This window comes from Lolium perenne, chromosome 5 (genome assembly GCF_019359855.2).
Source record: "Lolium perenne isolate Kyuss_39 chromosome 5, Kyuss_2.0, whole genome shotgun sequence".
Taxonomy (NCBI): Eukaryota; Viridiplantae; Streptophyta; class Magnoliopsida; order Poales; family Poaceae; genus Lolium; species Lolium perenne.
In genome coordinates, this window is record NC_067248.2 from 57,435,384 (window position 1) to 57,453,874 (window position 18,491).

General features: G+C 46.7%; 1 protein-coding gene across 1 annotated transcript; it reads left to right on the plus strand.

Moving 5' to 3' along the window:
- The first annotated feature begins 8,900 nt into the window (after positions 1-8,900).
- On the plus strand, positions 8,901-13,576 carry LOC127299234 (protein NPG1). Its single transcript, XM_051329172.2, has 5 exons — positions 8,901-9,302; positions 10,596-10,851; positions 10,925-12,135; positions 12,427-12,574; positions 13,020-13,576. Exons 1-5 carry the CDS (start codon positions 9,084-9,086, stop codon positions 13,334-13,336), a joined length of 2,151 nt encoding a protein of 716 aa, XP_051185132.1. The 5' UTR covers positions 8,901-9,083; the 3' UTR covers positions 13,337-13,576.
- Positions 13,577-18,491: the final 4,915 nt, after the last annotated feature.

Consider the following 18,491-nt stretch of genomic DNA (forward strand, 5'->3'; position numbering starts at 1 on the left):
CATGTACAAATTACACAGAAGTCTTTTTACAGCAGTCACACGAAAAAAACCAGAAATTTGAAGAAAGGGCTTCCGCATTTGCAAATAACACCCTAGCACAAATGAAGAACAAGTAATCAAGTGCATGGATGCCTCCACCACCAATCGCCGGCGATCTCAAGGCGCAACCGCCGAGATCAGAGAGCTGAGCGCTCGATAGCCCTGTTCCGATGAAGAATCCTTGCCGCCGACCGTTGAGCTGTCTCCGGGGACGAACCACTTGGAGATAGCACCCCGTCGAGCTCCGAGACAAGGATCCAAGCAAGGCCTCCATGGTGAAGGTTGAGGTTGGGCCGCCCTGTCGGCCAAAGATCACAGCGGCGAGCAGCGCCGTCGTGCTGCCCGCTCAAAGGAGCTTGCAACGCAGAGCTCCATAGCACCTCGCAGGCAAGCATCGATGCAGCTGGCTTGGAGAAACCACCACCCGTGCCAACTCCCTCCTCGCCTCACGGTAGGCCAGGAGTACAGCAATGAGCTTCTTCAGTTGAAGCAGCTTCGATGCAGAGGATAAATCCAATCTCCAGATGGAAAAGCGGCGCACCGCTCTTCCTCTCCACCTCACCACCACGGCCGACCTCGAGAGAAGAAATGGTATACCTTGCTACTTGTTGGCGTCAGAAACCCACCGGCGGGCAGCGACGGGCCAACACGGTAGAGCCGGGAATGACTAGGGCTGCGGCTGGCCCCAGTCCCTCAGAGCGACGGCCCGCAAAGCCTCTGGTCGCGCGCCGATGCTGGGTCGCAAGGGCGTGCCACCTGACCTATACCTGGTCAGGAAGGTGTGGATGATGCCTCGCTTAGTTTCCTGCAGGGCACACACGTACACGTTAAATACGAGCCTCGATCGGCTCTCAGGTTGTCCTGTGAATCGGCTCAGGGAGCCGATTCACCCATGATTCGTCCAAGGTGGCCGAATATATGGTGGTCCTGCTTGATCAATGTAAAGCGTATGAGATCCACGACGATCTAGGGTTTTCACCGCATAATCGGATCATCCTACTCACGATTGGGCCTCGCGCTCACGCACGGTAAACGTAAGCCAGCCCTAGACAAGGCCTAAAAACCAACACTAGGTTGATCCTCGGAACGTCCTGTCTAGGGGCAGCAAACTACACCCTGCATGCCGCTGGATCCTCCAACCCTTTGTAAGGCCTAACTATTGCAGATATTAAACTAATCCTTGATGAATCAAGGATCGACCATAACGGATCAGATCTACTAAATAAAGATCAAGCGGGGTGCCGCCCCTGCACCCATGATGAGGCACAAGGACGGCTAGACGCGCAAGGGTTGCACTACGCGGGCATATGATGCTAAGAACAATGCTAACCCTAACGCGTCTACGATAACTACGTTGCTCGCCATCAAAAACGCTTCAGTACGAGCAACGCATGAACAACTAGGCAGCATGATGCTTACCGGAGGAACCCTCGAGACGAAGGAGTTGGCGATGCGCCGAGATTGGTTTGTGTTGAACGTTGGTTGTTGTTTATTCCATAAACCCTAGGTACATATTTATAGTCCAGGGGACTTTCTAATGTGGGCGTGCACTAAACCGTGCACGAGATAAACTCTAATTTCTAAACTAAGATGCGATCTAATATGTTACAGATACACGGGCGGTTCAGCCCAACTTGGTAAACCAGGCCGATTCACGTATTTCTTCCACGTACAATCTTCACGTCCATCTTGATCGCGGCCCACCTCTGACTTGGTCAAATTCTGGTGATAACACATGCCCCCCTGGTTTTGGAAATGACATTTCCAAAATCATTATGCTTTTTCCGTCGGGTCATGTCATGGCAGAGCAGAACTGTCGCAGTATACTTCATGATGACGTCTCGCCTCCTCGCCTTCTCTGCGCGATTTGACGGTTCTGGCACCACGTCCTCGGAAACTGCTTGGGCATTAAATTGCTTCGCCCCTTTTCATTTGGCCACTCCCCAAAATTCCTTTCTTCACCCCCTTGCTCCACAGTAGCCATCGTCAAACCCAAAAACCCTCATTAGTCCCCATGGATTCTTCCTCTTCCACTGCTTCCTCTGGCCTGTCCCTCCAGTCCTCCTCCTCCAGCGAGCTCGAGCAGGAGGTCGATCTGATGGCCATCTACGAGGCCCGCGCCCCAGAATATTGGGACGCGCGGGACTGGGACTTCTCCAAAGAGTCGGAAGACGACGAACCCCTCACCGATGGGGAAGAAGACCTTCGGTTCCTTCTTGACGGAGAGCTGGAAGCAACAAGTGACGACGACCTCTTCCCCTGTGAAGGGGGCTTCTCCTCCGACGAGGAGGAAGAGGAGGAAGAAGACGACGACGACTCCCTCGAGGGCTACCCACCAGCGAAGCGCCTCCGCATGTGGTGGGACGACGACGACAGCGATGACGAAGAAGAGGATGAAGCCCCCGCAAAGGGCTTCGGCGTTAGCCGACGAGGAGCCCGTCGGCAGCAGCGCCGATGGGAACTCCGGGGATGATGATGAAGGCAGTGACGGCCCGTAGATTAGGATCTACTAGTGTAGGTCTAGTAGTAGTGGCCCCTCCTTTTGTTCTTCTCTTCTTAAGCAATCGGTTCCTTCCTTGTAAGAAATCTAGTTATCAATGGAAAATTCCCCAACTTGATTTCACTAATTCTTTTTTATGCCAAATTAGCCGATTGACAACTCAATCAATTTTTAATGAGCCGATCTCCCTTCTCCCATTGTCAGCCACTACTTTTAGGCGATCACCCCTGACTTAAGGAACAATAGGCTGTTTTGGGATGCCAACGTCTTCAGCATTGCCAAACCGGTAATGAGGCAACTTTGAGTGCTCGTACTAGAGCCGATAGCTGCGCATCGGCTTTGCGCAGGCTGATAATTTGATCTCGAGCAAGTGCCCCCAACGGAGCTCCAGGCTTGTCTCCCAATTGATGTGGGAACTGATATACTTTAGTGACACCAGCGCGAGCCGATTCCAAAAATAAATCGGCTTTTGATAGCAAAGGATCCTCCAGGGCAAAGAAACCTCCACGGTCAGCTGCCCCCCGAGCCTTTGACCAAAGTGAGCATGAAAGTGAACCGGTAGTATCGGGCCACTATCCACCTCTCAGCTGCGGTGTAGCGTCAACCGATCCCGACCAACCCGACCGTCAACAGCAGAGAACCTTCAGACTAATGGGGCAACCTCTGGTGGAAATGAGTCCAATCTAGCCGGATGACCGTCGGTTGCTCTCTTGATCCTAGCCTGATTGGGTATGGCTGCAATCCTTGAATTCGCCAGCAGCGTTACACCTGAAGGCTTGCAAACGACGCCAGAGGCCCTCGCGGAGAAGACCTGAGTCACCAAACAGTTGGAGAAATCTTCATAGAGCCTCATCCTGTAACAGGTGCAGCACCAACCGATTCTAGCCAAATCGGCTTTTCAAAAGCAGAGGACCATCAACGAGAACTGCCCCCCCCCCGAGCTTCTTCAGCTTTCATCAATGTAGCAGAAAAACTTTTATCCAAATAGCCGATGCAGTCAACCTCCCCCTCGCACTAAGAGGCCCCCAAATGCGATTTTTTTTTTTTATTATTTAGCCGATCGATTCACGAATCGGCTCCCCTGGGTACATCCTTTGTGGCTTTGTACCTTCTCCGTGTATATGCCCCCCGAGCCGAATCCTTCACGTGATTGAAGATATCGGCTTTCCAGCCAATTCAAGATTTTCTCGCCACTCACCCATGCGAAATAGCACATCAGTACACAAGGGTGGTGCGAGTAATCGTAGCCGATCGCTGGAATCGTCTCACCTTGCAGTGGTCAATCCGACTATTCACAGAATGTTGAGATTTCGGAAATCTATGGAAACGCGCCACCGGCCATCCTTTTTCTCCACAGGTATTACATTGGTAATCCTTTCAGCGTGCTTGCATGGCCTGATGAACCCGGCGTCCAACAACTTCTTGATCTCTTTCTTGACTTTCTTAATCCCTTCTGGCCCGTCAGCCGATGTAAACCCATACCCCAGCTTTCCATCGCCTTCTAGGTCAACGCTTGCCATCATTTTGGGCCGATCGTGTGGATCGGCCTCCTTTTCGCCTTTCTCGCGGGAGCGACTGCTCTCGGGCTCATCCTCGTGATGGCGATCTTCGAGCCTTGCTCCATTGACATCGGATGAGCCATCTCGCTCGCGATTTAAGCAGTTGCTGAGATTGACCATGTTGACCTCCGGAGCCGGCTGCGTGTCAACTTTCCTGGCGAACTGGTCGAAGAGTAACCGGCCTTGTTCTATTGCCACCTGAATCTGTCCGCGCAAGGCTTCGCAGTCGTTGGTGGCATGGGTGAACGTGTCATGCCATTTGCAGTATGGTTGGCCGGTAATTTCTTGTAACGTGGGGATCCTGTGGCCGTCGGGTAACTTCAGCTGTTTTTCCTTCAGGAGCCAATCAAAAATTTGCTCCGTTTTGCTCAAGTCGAAGTCGAATCCCTTTGCTGGTCCTGGCTGCTTTGCCCCCTTGCAGGACTCGGGTTTTGCCCCCCGGGTCCACTCAACATTGGTAAACTCCTGATCTCTTGCTGGGCCTTCATCTTCGTCCTTCTCGATCAGGGTGACGCGCCTGCACTTGTCCTGGTACGATTCTGGATGGCGCTGTTCATATGTTGTCCCTTCCTGGGCCACGTCTGTGTCTACCGATGCGTCTGCATCGGCATCAGTTGATGCCTGTGCATCGGCTTCAGCCTGTTTGAGGCGCCACACTTTCTTTGGTGGGACGCGCCCTTGTCTCCACCATTCGTTGGATTTTCGCGGCCAGATCGGGCCGTGATATCCTCAACATGTAGAAGTACCGTGCCTCGGCCTCTTCCAAACTTCGCGGCCGCTGCACCCGGCGCTCCCGAGACTGGCTGGGTCCATCAGGGCACCGCCTTGGTTGGCGGTACCTACCTTCTTCTCTACCCGACTCCTCGAAGTCTTCTTCTTGAGACGACTCAGTCCGTTTGCTCTGAGGTGGGAGAGGTCCTAGACGTTTGAACACTGCAACTCGGTTCGTCCTTCCCCTTTGTTGTGTGCATCTTGGGCAGTTGCCGATTGTTGGCAATCGGCTCATTCCTGAATCCCAGCAGTGTTTGAAGAAGGGACAGTTCCAGTGCTCGTCCATGTTGTATTGCTCTTCTGACCTCCCCCTGGCGCGCCGTTCATACCCGTCGTTGTTCCGACGATACCTCCCGTCTGCATCAGACCGATGGTCTCTTTGATCGCCTCCGCCGTAGCGGTGGCGTCGGTCGTATGGCTGATCGTATTTGCTGAGGAGATGCACGGATAATGAGCGTGGATACCGCATGCTTCTCACCTCCTCCTCGGCCAGGTACCGTTTATCGTCGTCTTGGGGCCGGTCACGTGGAACGGCCTCGTCCTTTTCGTTGCCACGAGCGTGGCTGCCCTTTGCTTTGTCTGCGTCGTGGCGAATCACGAACCCTGCCATATTGGCATCGACAGAGAACCCTGGTTCCCTTATGGAGTGGCTGAGATCGACCGTGTTGACGCCATGGGAGCGGGCGTCGTAGGAAGAGCCGATGAGGTCGGCTTCACGGAGGGCCTTGACTTTGCCATTCCGATCCTCGTACTCAACCGGGGTGTTTTTCGCCATCTCTGATGTGGATGGTGAGATGGTTGTCGCTGAAGATTGTCCCACCGGGCGTGCCAGAATGTGTTGGCGTCAGAAACCCACCGGCGGGCAGCGACGGGCCAACACGGTAGAGCCGGGAATGACTAGGGCTGCGGCTGGCCCCAGTCCCTCAGAGCGACGGCCCGCAAAGCCTCTGGTCGCGCGCCGATGCTGGGTCGCAAGGGCGTGCCACCTGACCTATACCTGGTCAGGAAGGTGTGGATGATGCCTCGCTTAGTTTCCTGCAGGGCACACACGTACACGTTAAATACGAGCCTCGATCGGCTCTCAGGTTGTCCTGTGAATCGGCTCAGGGAGCCGATTCACCCATGATTCGTCCAAGGTGGCCGAATATATGGTGGTCCTGCTTGATCAATGTAAAGCGTATGAGATCCACGACGATCTAGGGTTTTCACCGCATAATCGGATCATCCTACTCACGATTGGGCCTCGCGCTCACGCACGGTAAACGTAAGCCAGCCCTAGACAAGGCCTAAAAACCAACACTAGGTTGATCCTCGGAACGTCCTGTCTAGGGGCAGCAAACTACACCCTGCATGCCGCTGGATCCTCCAACCCTTTGTAAGGCCTAACTATTGCAGATATTAAACTAATCCTTGATGAATCAAGGATCGACCATAACGGATCAGATCTACTAAATAAAGATCAAGCGGGGTGCCGCCCCTGCACCCATGATGAGGCACAAGGACGGCTAGACGCGCAAGGGTTGCACTACGCGGGCATATGATGCTAAGAACAATGCTAACCCTAACGCGTCTACGATAACTACGTTGCTCGCCATCAAAAACGCTTCAGTACGAGCAACGCATGAACAACTAGGCAGGCTTGTGCTGCCTAGATCGCGAGATGCGATCTAGGCAGCATGATGCTTACCGGAGGAACCCTCGAGACGAAGGAGTTGGCGATGCGCCGAGATTGGTTTGTGTTGAACGTTGGTTGTTGTTTATTCCATAAACCCTAGGTACATATTTATAGTCCAGGGGACTTTCTAATGTGGGCGTGCACTAAACCGTGCACGAGATAAACTCTAATTTCTAAACTAAGATGCGATCTAATATGTTACAGATACACGGGCGGTTCAGCCCAACTTGGTAAACCAGGCCGATTCACGTATTTCTTCCACGTACAATCTTCACGTCCATCTTGATCGCGGCCCACCTCTGACTTGGTCAAATTCTGGTGATAACACTACTCCAGGGCAATGCCCCCCCTCGCCACCAAGGCCGGCTAGGAGCTCTTCCTCTTCGTCGCCAGAGAGATCAGATCTTGGCACCACCCTTCTTATTAATGCAGGCGGTGGCGCCACTTCCCAGGCCATGCTCCAACCGGAGGAGTAGCAGCAGAGCAAGCAGCAGCCCTAGAACAACGAATCTGGCGGTGGAGATCCATGGCTCCGCCTACTCTGCTGGGCAAACGCCCAAACTCCGGCATAAGCCGAAAAACAACAAGAAAATCTACAGAAGAAAGCCCTAAACTACTCTAGTGCCTAACCTAGACCAGCTTCGGCGAGCTACTCCGGCGGAGAGGCCATCGGCGGCCCGGTCAAAGAGACCCGACCCTCAAGGTTATTATAGATGGTCGAGAGCGGTGACCTGATATGAGTACCTAGCTAGCCAAGCATCTGTGATGACCCAGCGATCAGAAATCACAAATCGATGGATACAGTTTGAGGAATTGGAATTTAGACGGGGATGAGCAGGGGACTGGGAGGAAGAACACAGGGATGGGGATTAGATTTCGTATCTCAATATTCTTCTTGATGTCCAACTTGGAACACACGACAGCAAACATATAGCGGATACATGGGCTTCCTGCCCTACGACCCACACATGGCTCACACACAAGCCCAACACTTAAGTTCGAACTAAACGACCAGCTACCGCTAAGCCAGCACCATCAGGCGATTCTTCAGTCAGTGCTTCATCGATAGTACTGACAGCATCATCGCAAGAAAGTATACAATGCGAGAAGTTTATAGAAAATGATCAAATCAAGCTATTCATGTTGGTCGAAGGCCGATCTCATCTTCAGCTTCACTTCCTCACTTGTTGATGACCAAATGGAACATTTTTCTACTTCTTCTGATCCATAATAAATATCATGGTTTTAATTAAAATTAAAATTCTGACTTTTATTATGGATCGAACAAAGTACTAGTAATCTGTATTGGAAACGATGTATACGGACACAACATATGCCAAACTTCGGTTTAAAGGCGTGCCCGTATTGTTTGTAGCACCTTGTGTTAATTTTGGACCTTTACTCCCCTACTGCTCTACTCTGTTTTGGTTTTGCAATTTGATTGGCTACTTTTTGGTCTTTCTATTCGGGGTTGATTTTGAATTTGATGGGTTACTTACTATTCTCATAGCTATGTTCTGTTTGATTTTGAGATCGAGTATTTCAAAAAATCAAGTCCTTATTATGCAGCCAAAGTAGTAACATGCAAGTCTTTCTTTTTGTTGCCTAGAAATAATATGCAAGTCCTTTATTCCTAGAAAATTTCAATTTTACCCATGTAGTTGTGATATTATGGAGAGAGACGACATATTAGGTAAAATTTGAAAATAATTGTGATGTTGTCATATCTTTTACACCATTCTATCCATTTCTCCATGCAGAAAAGATGGATCCACTTTTTTGGACGGCCTGACATCTAATTGGGCACTTAATTTGGATATCTATATTGCATGAGAAACAAGTCTAGAATGATCACAGATGAAAAAAGGTAAAAATATGTGGGAAAGGGGAAGAAATGGTCTATGAGTAGTATGTTAATACTATGTTTTTGTCCCTCACAAACAAGAGCAAAAATCAAGACTTACTTTGTCATGTGTTATATTGACATTTTACGAACAAATTAGATTATTTGTTAACTTATCATACAATGTTTATTTTTATTTTTTTGGCAACCAATTACATGTTCAAAAACTACAAACTATTTAAAGCACGACCCAATGGTCAGGAGATGTTACACTTTCCTATCATAACTCTGGTTGCGTATATATTTTTTAATTCTCTCAAATATCACTGGAGTGGTATATGTTGAACCCACAAATTTTAGATGCCATTTGCACCTACAGGGGTGCACATGGAATTTTCTGTAGTTTTATCAAAATGCAAAAGGAGAAAATAATAACAAGTGCTGGCTGAACGAAACAGCTACATGTCGGTACAAGCTGTACAGCAACGTGCCGGCGAGCTCGAAGAGAACAATAGTAAAATAAAATAAAACGGTGAGCTCCCCAGAGTAGAAAGCCCAAGAAGTCCAAAGCCATGGATCTCGTCTCCTCTGTCTCCTAGCCAAGACCCAAGAACGACTCCCCCACCACATTGCCGTAGCTAGCATGCTCGCCGGAGGGATCGCGGCGGCTCTGAGGTAGCACAAGTAGCAGCAGCAATGGCGGCGGCAGCAGAGCCGGACAACGGCAGCGAGGCGGGCCCCACCGGGGACTCGGCCGTGTTGGCTTCGCCGGTGAAAGCGAGGGCGAGGTTGCCGGAGTTGCAAGCCGGCGCCTCGGCGGCGACGGCGTCGGAGTCTGAGGAGGCGAGGGTGGACGATGGCAACATCCAAGAGGCAGAGTCGTCGCTCCGCGAGGGCCTCTCCCTCAACTACGAGGTATGGAGCCGTTGCCTCTAGTTTCTGTTCTCTGTTTTCCTTTTCGCCTGATCTGGGAGGTTGATTTTGGTCTGTTTGGGCGGAATGGGATGTCAAGATCAGAAAATTTTGGGCTCCCAGTTGTCTCTATGTGATATCTTTTGCTGTATCTTGGGGGAAAAGATCGGGATCTTTGCGCGGAGATCGTAGTGCCTACATGGACCGACGGTTCTTCGTGCGAGAGATAGCATTGTTTTCACAAAGGTTGGGGCCCATTTTGATTCGGTCAACTGGGCAAGAATTTTAGCTCAGAATGATAGACTTCTGCTCTGAATTTTAGCTCACAATGATAAATTTCTGCTCGGAATAAATCCTTTGGGGGGAGAGCTAGGATACTAGGATGCTATCTTGTGGAAATGATTCCCCATGTTTGGACGATTCGTATTGATGATCTTTCTTCAGAATAAATCTGAAATTCAGTATAGAATGCAGAACTGAAAGAATGTGAAATAACTCGAGGATAAATGTGGAAGACGATCTTGCTTTTAGATGTTGTAGCGGTACGATCATGGATTGGTCAGTGCGTGATATGTTATCGAGTGAATTTGGGAGCTAGTCAATCGACATTTGTGGACTCTGTTTTGGTGTTCTTAGGATGGAATGGTCAACCAGTTCGAATGATTAACACAATGGCAAACGGATGCTTTTTTTTTTCATTCTCATTGTCTAGTTCAGTTGGGCAGCTATTTGATCTTGTTTAGTCTTTCTTGTGGTAAAAACTAGTATTTCGTTTCCCTTGCTTATCTATACATTGCAACAAATGATATTACTCAAAAATCTTGTTTGTAGCTTTGATAATACGATCTTCATGAATTGTTTGTACGTCACCGTCAGGGAGCGAACCTAGAGAAAAATGACCCAGTGTCCTCCTGTAGATCATCTGCAAATTTGAATTTAAAGTTGGGGTTTCACTCACTGTAAAAACATGTAATACATCAAAGGAAATGGGTTTGGACCTGGTGTCCTGTTTGCATCCTGTTGGATGAACCTAGGTACAGTGCTGTATAACGGGTCATAGTTTATGCGAATAGTCTGGGAGTTCAGGACCTCTAATTAAATTTAAACAATTATAAGCTATTTTTATTATGATTAATGGATATTGAATTCAAATGTGCATAAATTTTGTTTGTGCTTGACTAGCTGAATCCTCCTAATTTATGATTGATGATAGTCTGGTAGCCAAAAGAATGCTCAGCAGCTCTTGTAATTTATTGCTGCTAACTGTGTATTTCATGTATTTTCTTTTAAAATCAGGAAGCGAGAGCTCTCCTTGGGAGGCTGGAATATCAGAGAGGAAATGTAGAAGCTGCTCTTCGAGTATTTGATGGGATAGACCTTCAAGCTGCTATTCAACGTTTCCAACCATCGCTTTCAGAAAAACCATCTTCAAAGCGGAATAACAAACTACGGTCAGATTCATCTAATTCAGGATCACAGCATGCAGCTAGCCTTGTTCTTGAAGCCATTTACTTGAAGGCGATGTCTCTTCAAAAGTTGGGCAAAGCAACAGGTACGAATTGCAAAGTTTCACTCTGGCCATTTTGTTATACTTGTTGTGACACCATGAATTCATTTACTTGCAGAGGCTGCTCAACAGTGTAAGAGTGTCCTTGATGCTGTTGAAAGTATTTTCCAACGTGGCATACCTGATGTCATGGTTGAACAAAAGCTGCAGGAAACTGTCAGTAAATCTGTTGAGCTTCTCCCAGAACTTTGGAAGCAAGCTGGGGCTTATCAAGAAGCACTTGCTTCTTACCGGCGTGCTCTTCTTAGTCAATGGAATCTCGATGACGAATGCTGCACAAGGATTCAGAAGAGATTTTCTGTTTTTTTGTTATATGGTGGTGTTGAGGCAAGCCCCCCAAGCTTGGCTTCACAAACTGAAGGTTCATTTGTTCCTAAGAATAATTTGGAAGAGGCGATCCTTCTGCTCATGATACTATTGAAGAAGTGGTACCTTGGAAAGACTCACTGGGATCCCTCGGTGATGGAGCATCTTACGTTTGCATTGTCACTCTGTGGCCAGACAACTGTTCTTGCCAAGCATCTCGAAGAGGTTTTACCTGGAATATACCCTCGAACTGAGAGATGGTATAGTCTAGCCCTTTGTTATTCTGCAGCTTCTGATAATGAAGCTGCACTAAATTTGCTAAAGAAGTATTTAAATAAGAATGAGAGTCCCAATGACATAAATGCTCTGCTTTTAGCTGCTAAGATATGCAGTTCAGACTATTATCTTGCTTCTGAGGGTGTGGAGTATGCAAAGAGAGCAATCACTGAGGATGAATCATTTGATGGGCATTTAAAGAGTGCTGCACTCCATTTCTTGGGGCTTTGTCTGGTTAATAAGTCTAAAATTGCTTCTTCAGATCATCAAAGATCTCTCTTGCAGGCTGAGGCTTTGAAATCACTTAGTGATGCATTTTCTCTTGATCCCCACAACCCAGATTTAATATTTGACATGGGGGTTGCGTATGCTGAGCAACGAAACATGCATGCTGCCCTGAAATGTGCAAAGCAGTTCATTGACACAACTGGTGGATCTGTTTCTAAAGGCTGGAGGTTGTTATCTTTGGTTCTTTCTGCACAGCAGAGGTATTCAGAAGCAGAAGTGGTGACTGATGCTGCATTAGATGAAACTGCAAAATGGGAACAAGGCCCACTACTTAGAATAAGGGCTAAACTGAAAGCAGCCCAATCACTGCCCATGGAAGCAGTTGAAGCATACCGTACTCTTCTTGCTCTTGTTCAGGCACAAAGCAAGGCTTATGGATCTGTAAAAAATGGCACAGAGGTTTGTCTTTTCAAAAAAATGACTTGCTAAATTCTGTGAAGATTAAAAGAAAGTGGAGATTGCTTGAAAATGTTTATTTGCTAGTAAAAGAGGGTAACAATATTACTCTAAATATGCAACCATCATCGTTTGTAGTGTGATTGGGTCCTGACACTGAACAATGTTGCTCCAGAGCAATATCCTTCAAACTGCTTCCTTGTGTGTATTGGCTGCTGAAACAAACTACCACTATGTTTTCATCAATGCAACCTGTTGTTTTTGTTATCTCATTCTTTGTGAAAATTGTTTCAGGAAGGGGATAATAAAGTGAGTGAGTTTGAAGTTTGGCAAGGTCTTGCCAACTTGTATGCTAGTCTTTCGTACTGGAGAGATGCCGAAATATGTTTGCAGAAGGCTAAAGCTCTGAAAACATATTCTGCCACAACACTTCATGCAGAAGGTGCGGAAACCTTGGTCTCCAGTTCATGCCTTGTGAGCCATATCTCTTGTTATTGGTAAAATATAAATTCATCCTTTAAATAAAAGAGTATGAAACTCGTCATGTGATTTGTGCCTTCAGAGTTTATTTTACCAATATCTCTTGTTATATTTGGTAAAATATAAATTCATCCTTTAAATAAAAGAGTATGAAACTCATCCTGTTATTTGTGCCTTCAGAGTTTATTGTCATGCATGTAATCTATAAGATTTGTGGATTGTCAACTTAATAAAAACAAGTAGTATTCCTGTCAAAGAAAAAAAGCAAGTAGAGTTGGTTCACTTTTTTTTTTCCTTAATTTTCACATTCTAGGCTGGCATTTGGTACACTAAAAAGTTTGATAATATCCCTAGTTTTCTTCTGTCAAATATCTTGTTACCATCATGATTCGTTCCTTTCATTCCAGGTGACATGCATGAGATCCAAGCGCAAACGCAGCATGCGCTGGCTGCATACTTGAATGCACTATCAACAGAGGTGGATCATGTTCCATCCAAGGTATCCATTGGTGCTCTCCTTTCGAAGCAAGGGCCCAAGTATCTCCCCGTGGCGAGGAGCTTCCTCTCGGATGCCCTAAGGCTTGAGCCTACAAATCGGGCTGCTTGGTTCTACCTAGGGCAGGTCCACAAGCACGACGGGAGGCTAGCTGACGCCGCTGATTGCTTCCAAGCAGCCTCAATGCTTGAGGAGTCAGACCCAATAGAAAGTCTCCGGCCGCTCTGATGGTCGTCTGGAACAACTTGAGGTTTCTTCTTTTTTGACGGCAAATTTTCATGTTCCTTCCATCTTCACCCTTTTTCTTGGGTACATAGCTGGGCAGAAGCTGGGGGCCAGGGCCAGGACATGTACTTCGAATATCTAGGAGCCACTGTCTGTCACGCTGTTGTTGACAAATGTTGTAATTGGTTGCGAAGTGGTGTATAAGTTGCTCGCCTGATTGTGTTTGGTATGGCAGAAAGTAAATGCATCGATGTCGCCCATTACTGTAAAAGTTTATAATGAGTCGTCAGTCTGTCAGCAACTGTTGATGCTCTTCACACATAACTTAATACTAATGTGGCTTCAGCCATTGTTCTAGCAGGCTCAGTTTTGAGTGGCATGATCCTCATTAAACTGGAACAACAGTTTATTGCCACATGTTTACAACTATTTTTTTTGCACAAGGAAAGGGGCCTGGAAGACCCTAGAAGAACATCTCATTCCAACACGTGGCGGGTTACAATTTTACAGGCAGGCCCTTTTTCAACACTCGCACTAACGAACCACAAATTAGAGGATAAGGCCTGCCAAAATACAGAAAACACCTTGGAACTAAGAAAAGGAATGCAATCAAGTCCCTGGATGCCTCCGCCACCAGCCGCCGGCATCCTCAAGACGTCGCCGTCGAGGAGCAGGGCGCAGATGCCCGAACACCCACTTCCGGCGAAGTTCCTTTGCCGCCGGACGCCTCGAATCCACCGGGGACGAACCACTTGGTAGAAGCCAGGCGCCGAGCTCCAGCAGCTAGGAAGAAGGGCCTCCTCACTGGAGGTTGTCGATATGCCGCCATGCCGGCAGATGATCACGGAGGCAAGAAGACCGTCCGTGTGATTGAGCTCGTCGAAGAAGATCCGTAGATAGCACCACTTAGGCAGCCGTCGATGCTGATCTTGGAAGGAAGCGGTTTGACCACCAATTTCCTCCTCGCCTCCACAGCAGGTCAGGAATTCATGCATCGACGCCTTCCACCACCTCGAGCAGCTCGGACGACAAGGACTTCCGCTTCCCAGATCCAAAAACGATGGATCTCGCACCCACTCCTCCAGACCACCATGGCTGCCAAGGAGATGAGCAAGAGAACGCCTTACCTCATCAGATCGGCCCTCCCCCTCGTCACCACGGCTGGACAGGAGTGCTTCATCGATGCAGATAGATCGGGAACCGGTAGATCCAGCAGCCACCAGCTTATTGAAGAAGGCGGCGCTGCCGCCGCCCCAGCTTCCCTCCAGCCACAGGAGCAGAAGAAGGGGGAGAAGCAGCCCTACCATGGCCTGGATCCGGCGACAGAGATCCACGCTACCGCCTCCACTACGGGGCATACGCCCAAACCGCGGCATGAAGCCGAAAACCAGCAAGAAAACCTACAGATCTAAGCCTAATCTACTCCGGCACCAAACCTAGACCAGCTCCGGCCAGCTATTCTGGCGGAGCGGCCGTCGGTGGTCCGGTCAGAGGAAGAAGAAGACCAACTTTACTGTAGCGAGGCGAGAGCAGGGGGGGGGGGGGGGGGGAATGATAACGCCCTCGTCCACGTAGTTATACTGGATCACATGTAGAACCTAATGCAAAAGATGCATTGACACTTAATTTGCCAATCTTCCCTGAAAACGCAAGTAATAGCAGGTTCTTTCAGCCATTGATGCTGATTTAAAAGCTGACTGTTTTTTGCTCGAATTGTTCATAACATCTATGTTTCGTGTGAACAGAACCAACGGCCTCATCAGATTTTATTGCGCCTGACTATTCAGGCAAGGTGGAAGCTGCGAAATACTAGAAGCGCAGCAGATGGCCAAGACGATCTGTTTTCGACAAAGTGATGTTCACTTGTTGATGTACAGTGACGGGAGTTAGTCAATCAGTCCATTAGTTCAGTACTAGGCCATATGAAAATTTGAAAGCCATAGAAAACTGAAATCATATAGCTAGATGATAATACAGTGACATGAAGAGAGCAGAATGTACTCGGCGCATAACGAGGCCCACAATGCACTGGTGGTTAATTTGAGCACAATGCGTTATATACATCTTTCTGTCTATGTACAAGGAAAATCGTCTTCATCTGTACTAAACAAAGACTAGGTAACCACATGTTGTTGTGGAACTGAAGCAAGAGAACGAATCAAAACTGCATCTTTTTATTTATTAGCAACACGAGAACAAACTGCAAGACCATGCTATGTATATGAGTAGTAAAAGTTTATAATGAGTCATCGACGTGCTTCAAGCCACTGTTCACACAACTCAATTTTTGAATGAGACGAACCAAATGGAATTGGAACACCAATAATGTATGGCACATACTTTAGAGAACTACAACCTAATACAAATGTGCTCTTACTTCATTCGCCAATCTTCCCTAAAGCCAATTAATTGGTACATACGTGAAAGAACTATAGCCTAATACAAAAAAAAAGCACTGCCACTTTATTTGACATTCTTCCCTCAAGACAACTCAATAAACATAAAGGGAAACCCAATTACATTGCAGGCTTAGTGAAGAAACCAACTCTCAATTATCACTGCTCACATCAGCTCAAGCTCATCGACTGAAACCCTCATATTCCATAGTGAATGTAGATTTTTTTTGACATCACTCGGAAATGGAAGTATCTCGGGCAGGGGGTGGTGTGTCGTAGTCCCAACAAGATCGAGCCGCTCACTCAGCTCCATCACTGCATGGTGGCGCCCCATTGCATGAAGACACAAATTTTGACTGAACGCCATCAAATCTTTAATGAGAGAGCGCAAGACGGGGTACACGCGCAGGGTATCGGTAGTGCAGGCAGGGCCTCAAATGTCATTGAAGCGAGGGCCAGTTCAATGAATATTAAAATACAAGGCCAATTGAAACAAATATAATTTATACAAAACTTTTATATTTGTATCTTACTTTTAGCAAGCTATGAACTTAAGTATGCTCAGTTGACATTTCTTAACCAAATATCTAGACATATGCTAAATATTAGGTATAGTTTGAGTTGTATTTCTTAACAAAGATTCCTTCTCAAATCAACTTTTGACGAGAGAATAATCTATATAATGCACTCTCTTAATTCTAATGAATAACACACTCTTGTTTTCCGTGTTTTTCTTTAACCAAAAATTACTCCAATTATATAAAAATATTGGTATAAATTAGCATCATTGAAAGTATTTTTCAGTATGAATAATCCAACCATAATAATTACATACAAAATAATCAAGATTTTGTTACTCATTTTTTTTGGTCAAAGTTCATCTTGAGTACTTGTAGCATAGATCTAACATAGTATTTGTAGTGTAGAAATATAATGGCATGGATATGTATTTTGGGTAAAGCGACATTCGTGATGAATATGTATTTGGATAGTACTATAGTTGTGATGGATATGTATTTGATGAAGTATTTTTTTAGGCAAATTTGATGAAGTATTTAGTGTGCATATATTCGTATGTATTCATGGTATCCTTATGTTCCTTACTACACATAATTCAGCAAAAAAAAGAACATGATCTCAAGATTCTAAGATTATTCCCAGTTTATAGTTAGGCAGCTAGCCAGACAGCCAAACGGGTCAACTCAAAATAGCAGTTTTCCTTGCACATCATCAAAGCCAACCGCAGCCAGCTCAAAATAAAAGGCCCAAGATATAACCGTTTAGAATAATCAACAATTAACACAAAATAACATGGATTATATTCTTCTTTTTCGGTACATAGCTAGAGAGTTGGAGGCTAGCTACCTACACTAATAGGAAAAAGGTTACCCAAAATTGCAAATTTTAGATTTTTGTACAGCTGTAGCGCACCTGTATTTGGTGCGCCACGGGTAGCAACGATACCCATGGCACATTATCTTCTAGTGCGCCAGCGAATAGGCGTGCCGCACCACTTTTGCACACCATATTCCCATGCGCCACTGCTAAGTAACCATGGCGCACCCCTCTCTTAATGCGCAATGGATAGTACATCTATATATAGCTATTTTCCTAGTAGTGCTGTATTTTATTTTGTATACTTAGGAGTACAAATGTGTTTTCAACCATTGTTATAGTACCTGATATTTTGAGTGAGCCATGCCTAGTACAAATGGTGCACCAAACACTTAGATCATATGCTTGAGACAACTACAGCCTAATATAACTGCATTAGCATTTTGTCTGCCAATATTTCCTGAAATCATTAGAAGTCCCTAACATGTACGCGAGCATAGGAAAGAGGGGATTGTGCCCCTAGAAACCCATCTAGTGTTCCGTTCCCCTCGTTAGTGACGCCGCTGACCCGCTTCATCTTTGTTGGCTTTGGGACGAGGCGTGGCGAACCACAGCCCCTCGTTGGCGAGTTTCCATTTTTTGAGTTTATTTTCAGTGTTTTCTTCAACATGGCAAGGTAGAGGCTACAAGTTAAATTCAGAATAATGTCCTCTCGGTCCTATTCTCGCTTTGGTGGTGCATCTAGCATCAATAGAGGACGCATGAAGTTATGAGTCCTATGGATCATCTAGGATCCAGATGGTTTTGATGTTCGTTGGTGTGGTTTCAGGTCTGGTTATTTCGATCAATAGGTTTCATCTTTGGCGAAGGTCGCTGCTATCGGTCATTTGGGGGCTTAGCACGACGACTTCATATTTTTCTATGGCAACTAGTTGCACTATGACAATCTTTGCCTGCCTCGACGATGGAGGGGAGATAACGTCGGTGCTCCTTCAGCTCTCGCTAGTGTTGTAGTCTCGTAGATGGTCTAAAGACCTATTTATTATTTTTAAGTTATTTATACTACTATGTACGATTATCAATAGATGGGTGGCCTTTTTCGTAAGAAAATTTCCTGAAAACAACCCAACAAACAGAAACGGAGAAGGCAACTACACTAGTTTCTTTCAACCGTTGAGGCTGATTTTAGTTTGCTCTGCCACGGTTCACAACAGCTGCAACTTAGATGAACACGACCAACGCCTATTCGGGCCAGGTGGAAGCTACAAAATACTAGAAGCACACCAGTGATGAACCGTTTCTTCACTTGTTCGTGGTCGATAGGGTTAGTTCAGTAGTAGGCGACATGAAAATTTCGAAACCATAAAAGGCGAAATTATAGTTACAAGAAGGCTCAAAGCAAATTCATTAAGAAAAGGAGTATCTGC

Excerpts from the sequence above, each read along its gene's own strand:
- LOC127299234 (XM_051329172.2), top strand. The coding sequence starts at position 9,084 with ATGGCGGCGGCAGCAGAGCCGGACAACGGCAGCGAGGCGGGCCCCACC. Across the intron at positions 12,136-12,426 it reads CTGTAAAAAATGGCACAGAG|GAAGGGGATAATAAAGTGAG; the intron begins GTTTGTCTTTTC and ends AAATTGTTTCAG. Across the intron at positions 12,575-13,019 it reads CACAACACTTCATGCAGAAG|GTGACATGCATGAGATCCAA; the intron begins GTGCGGAAACCT and ends CTTTCATTCCAG.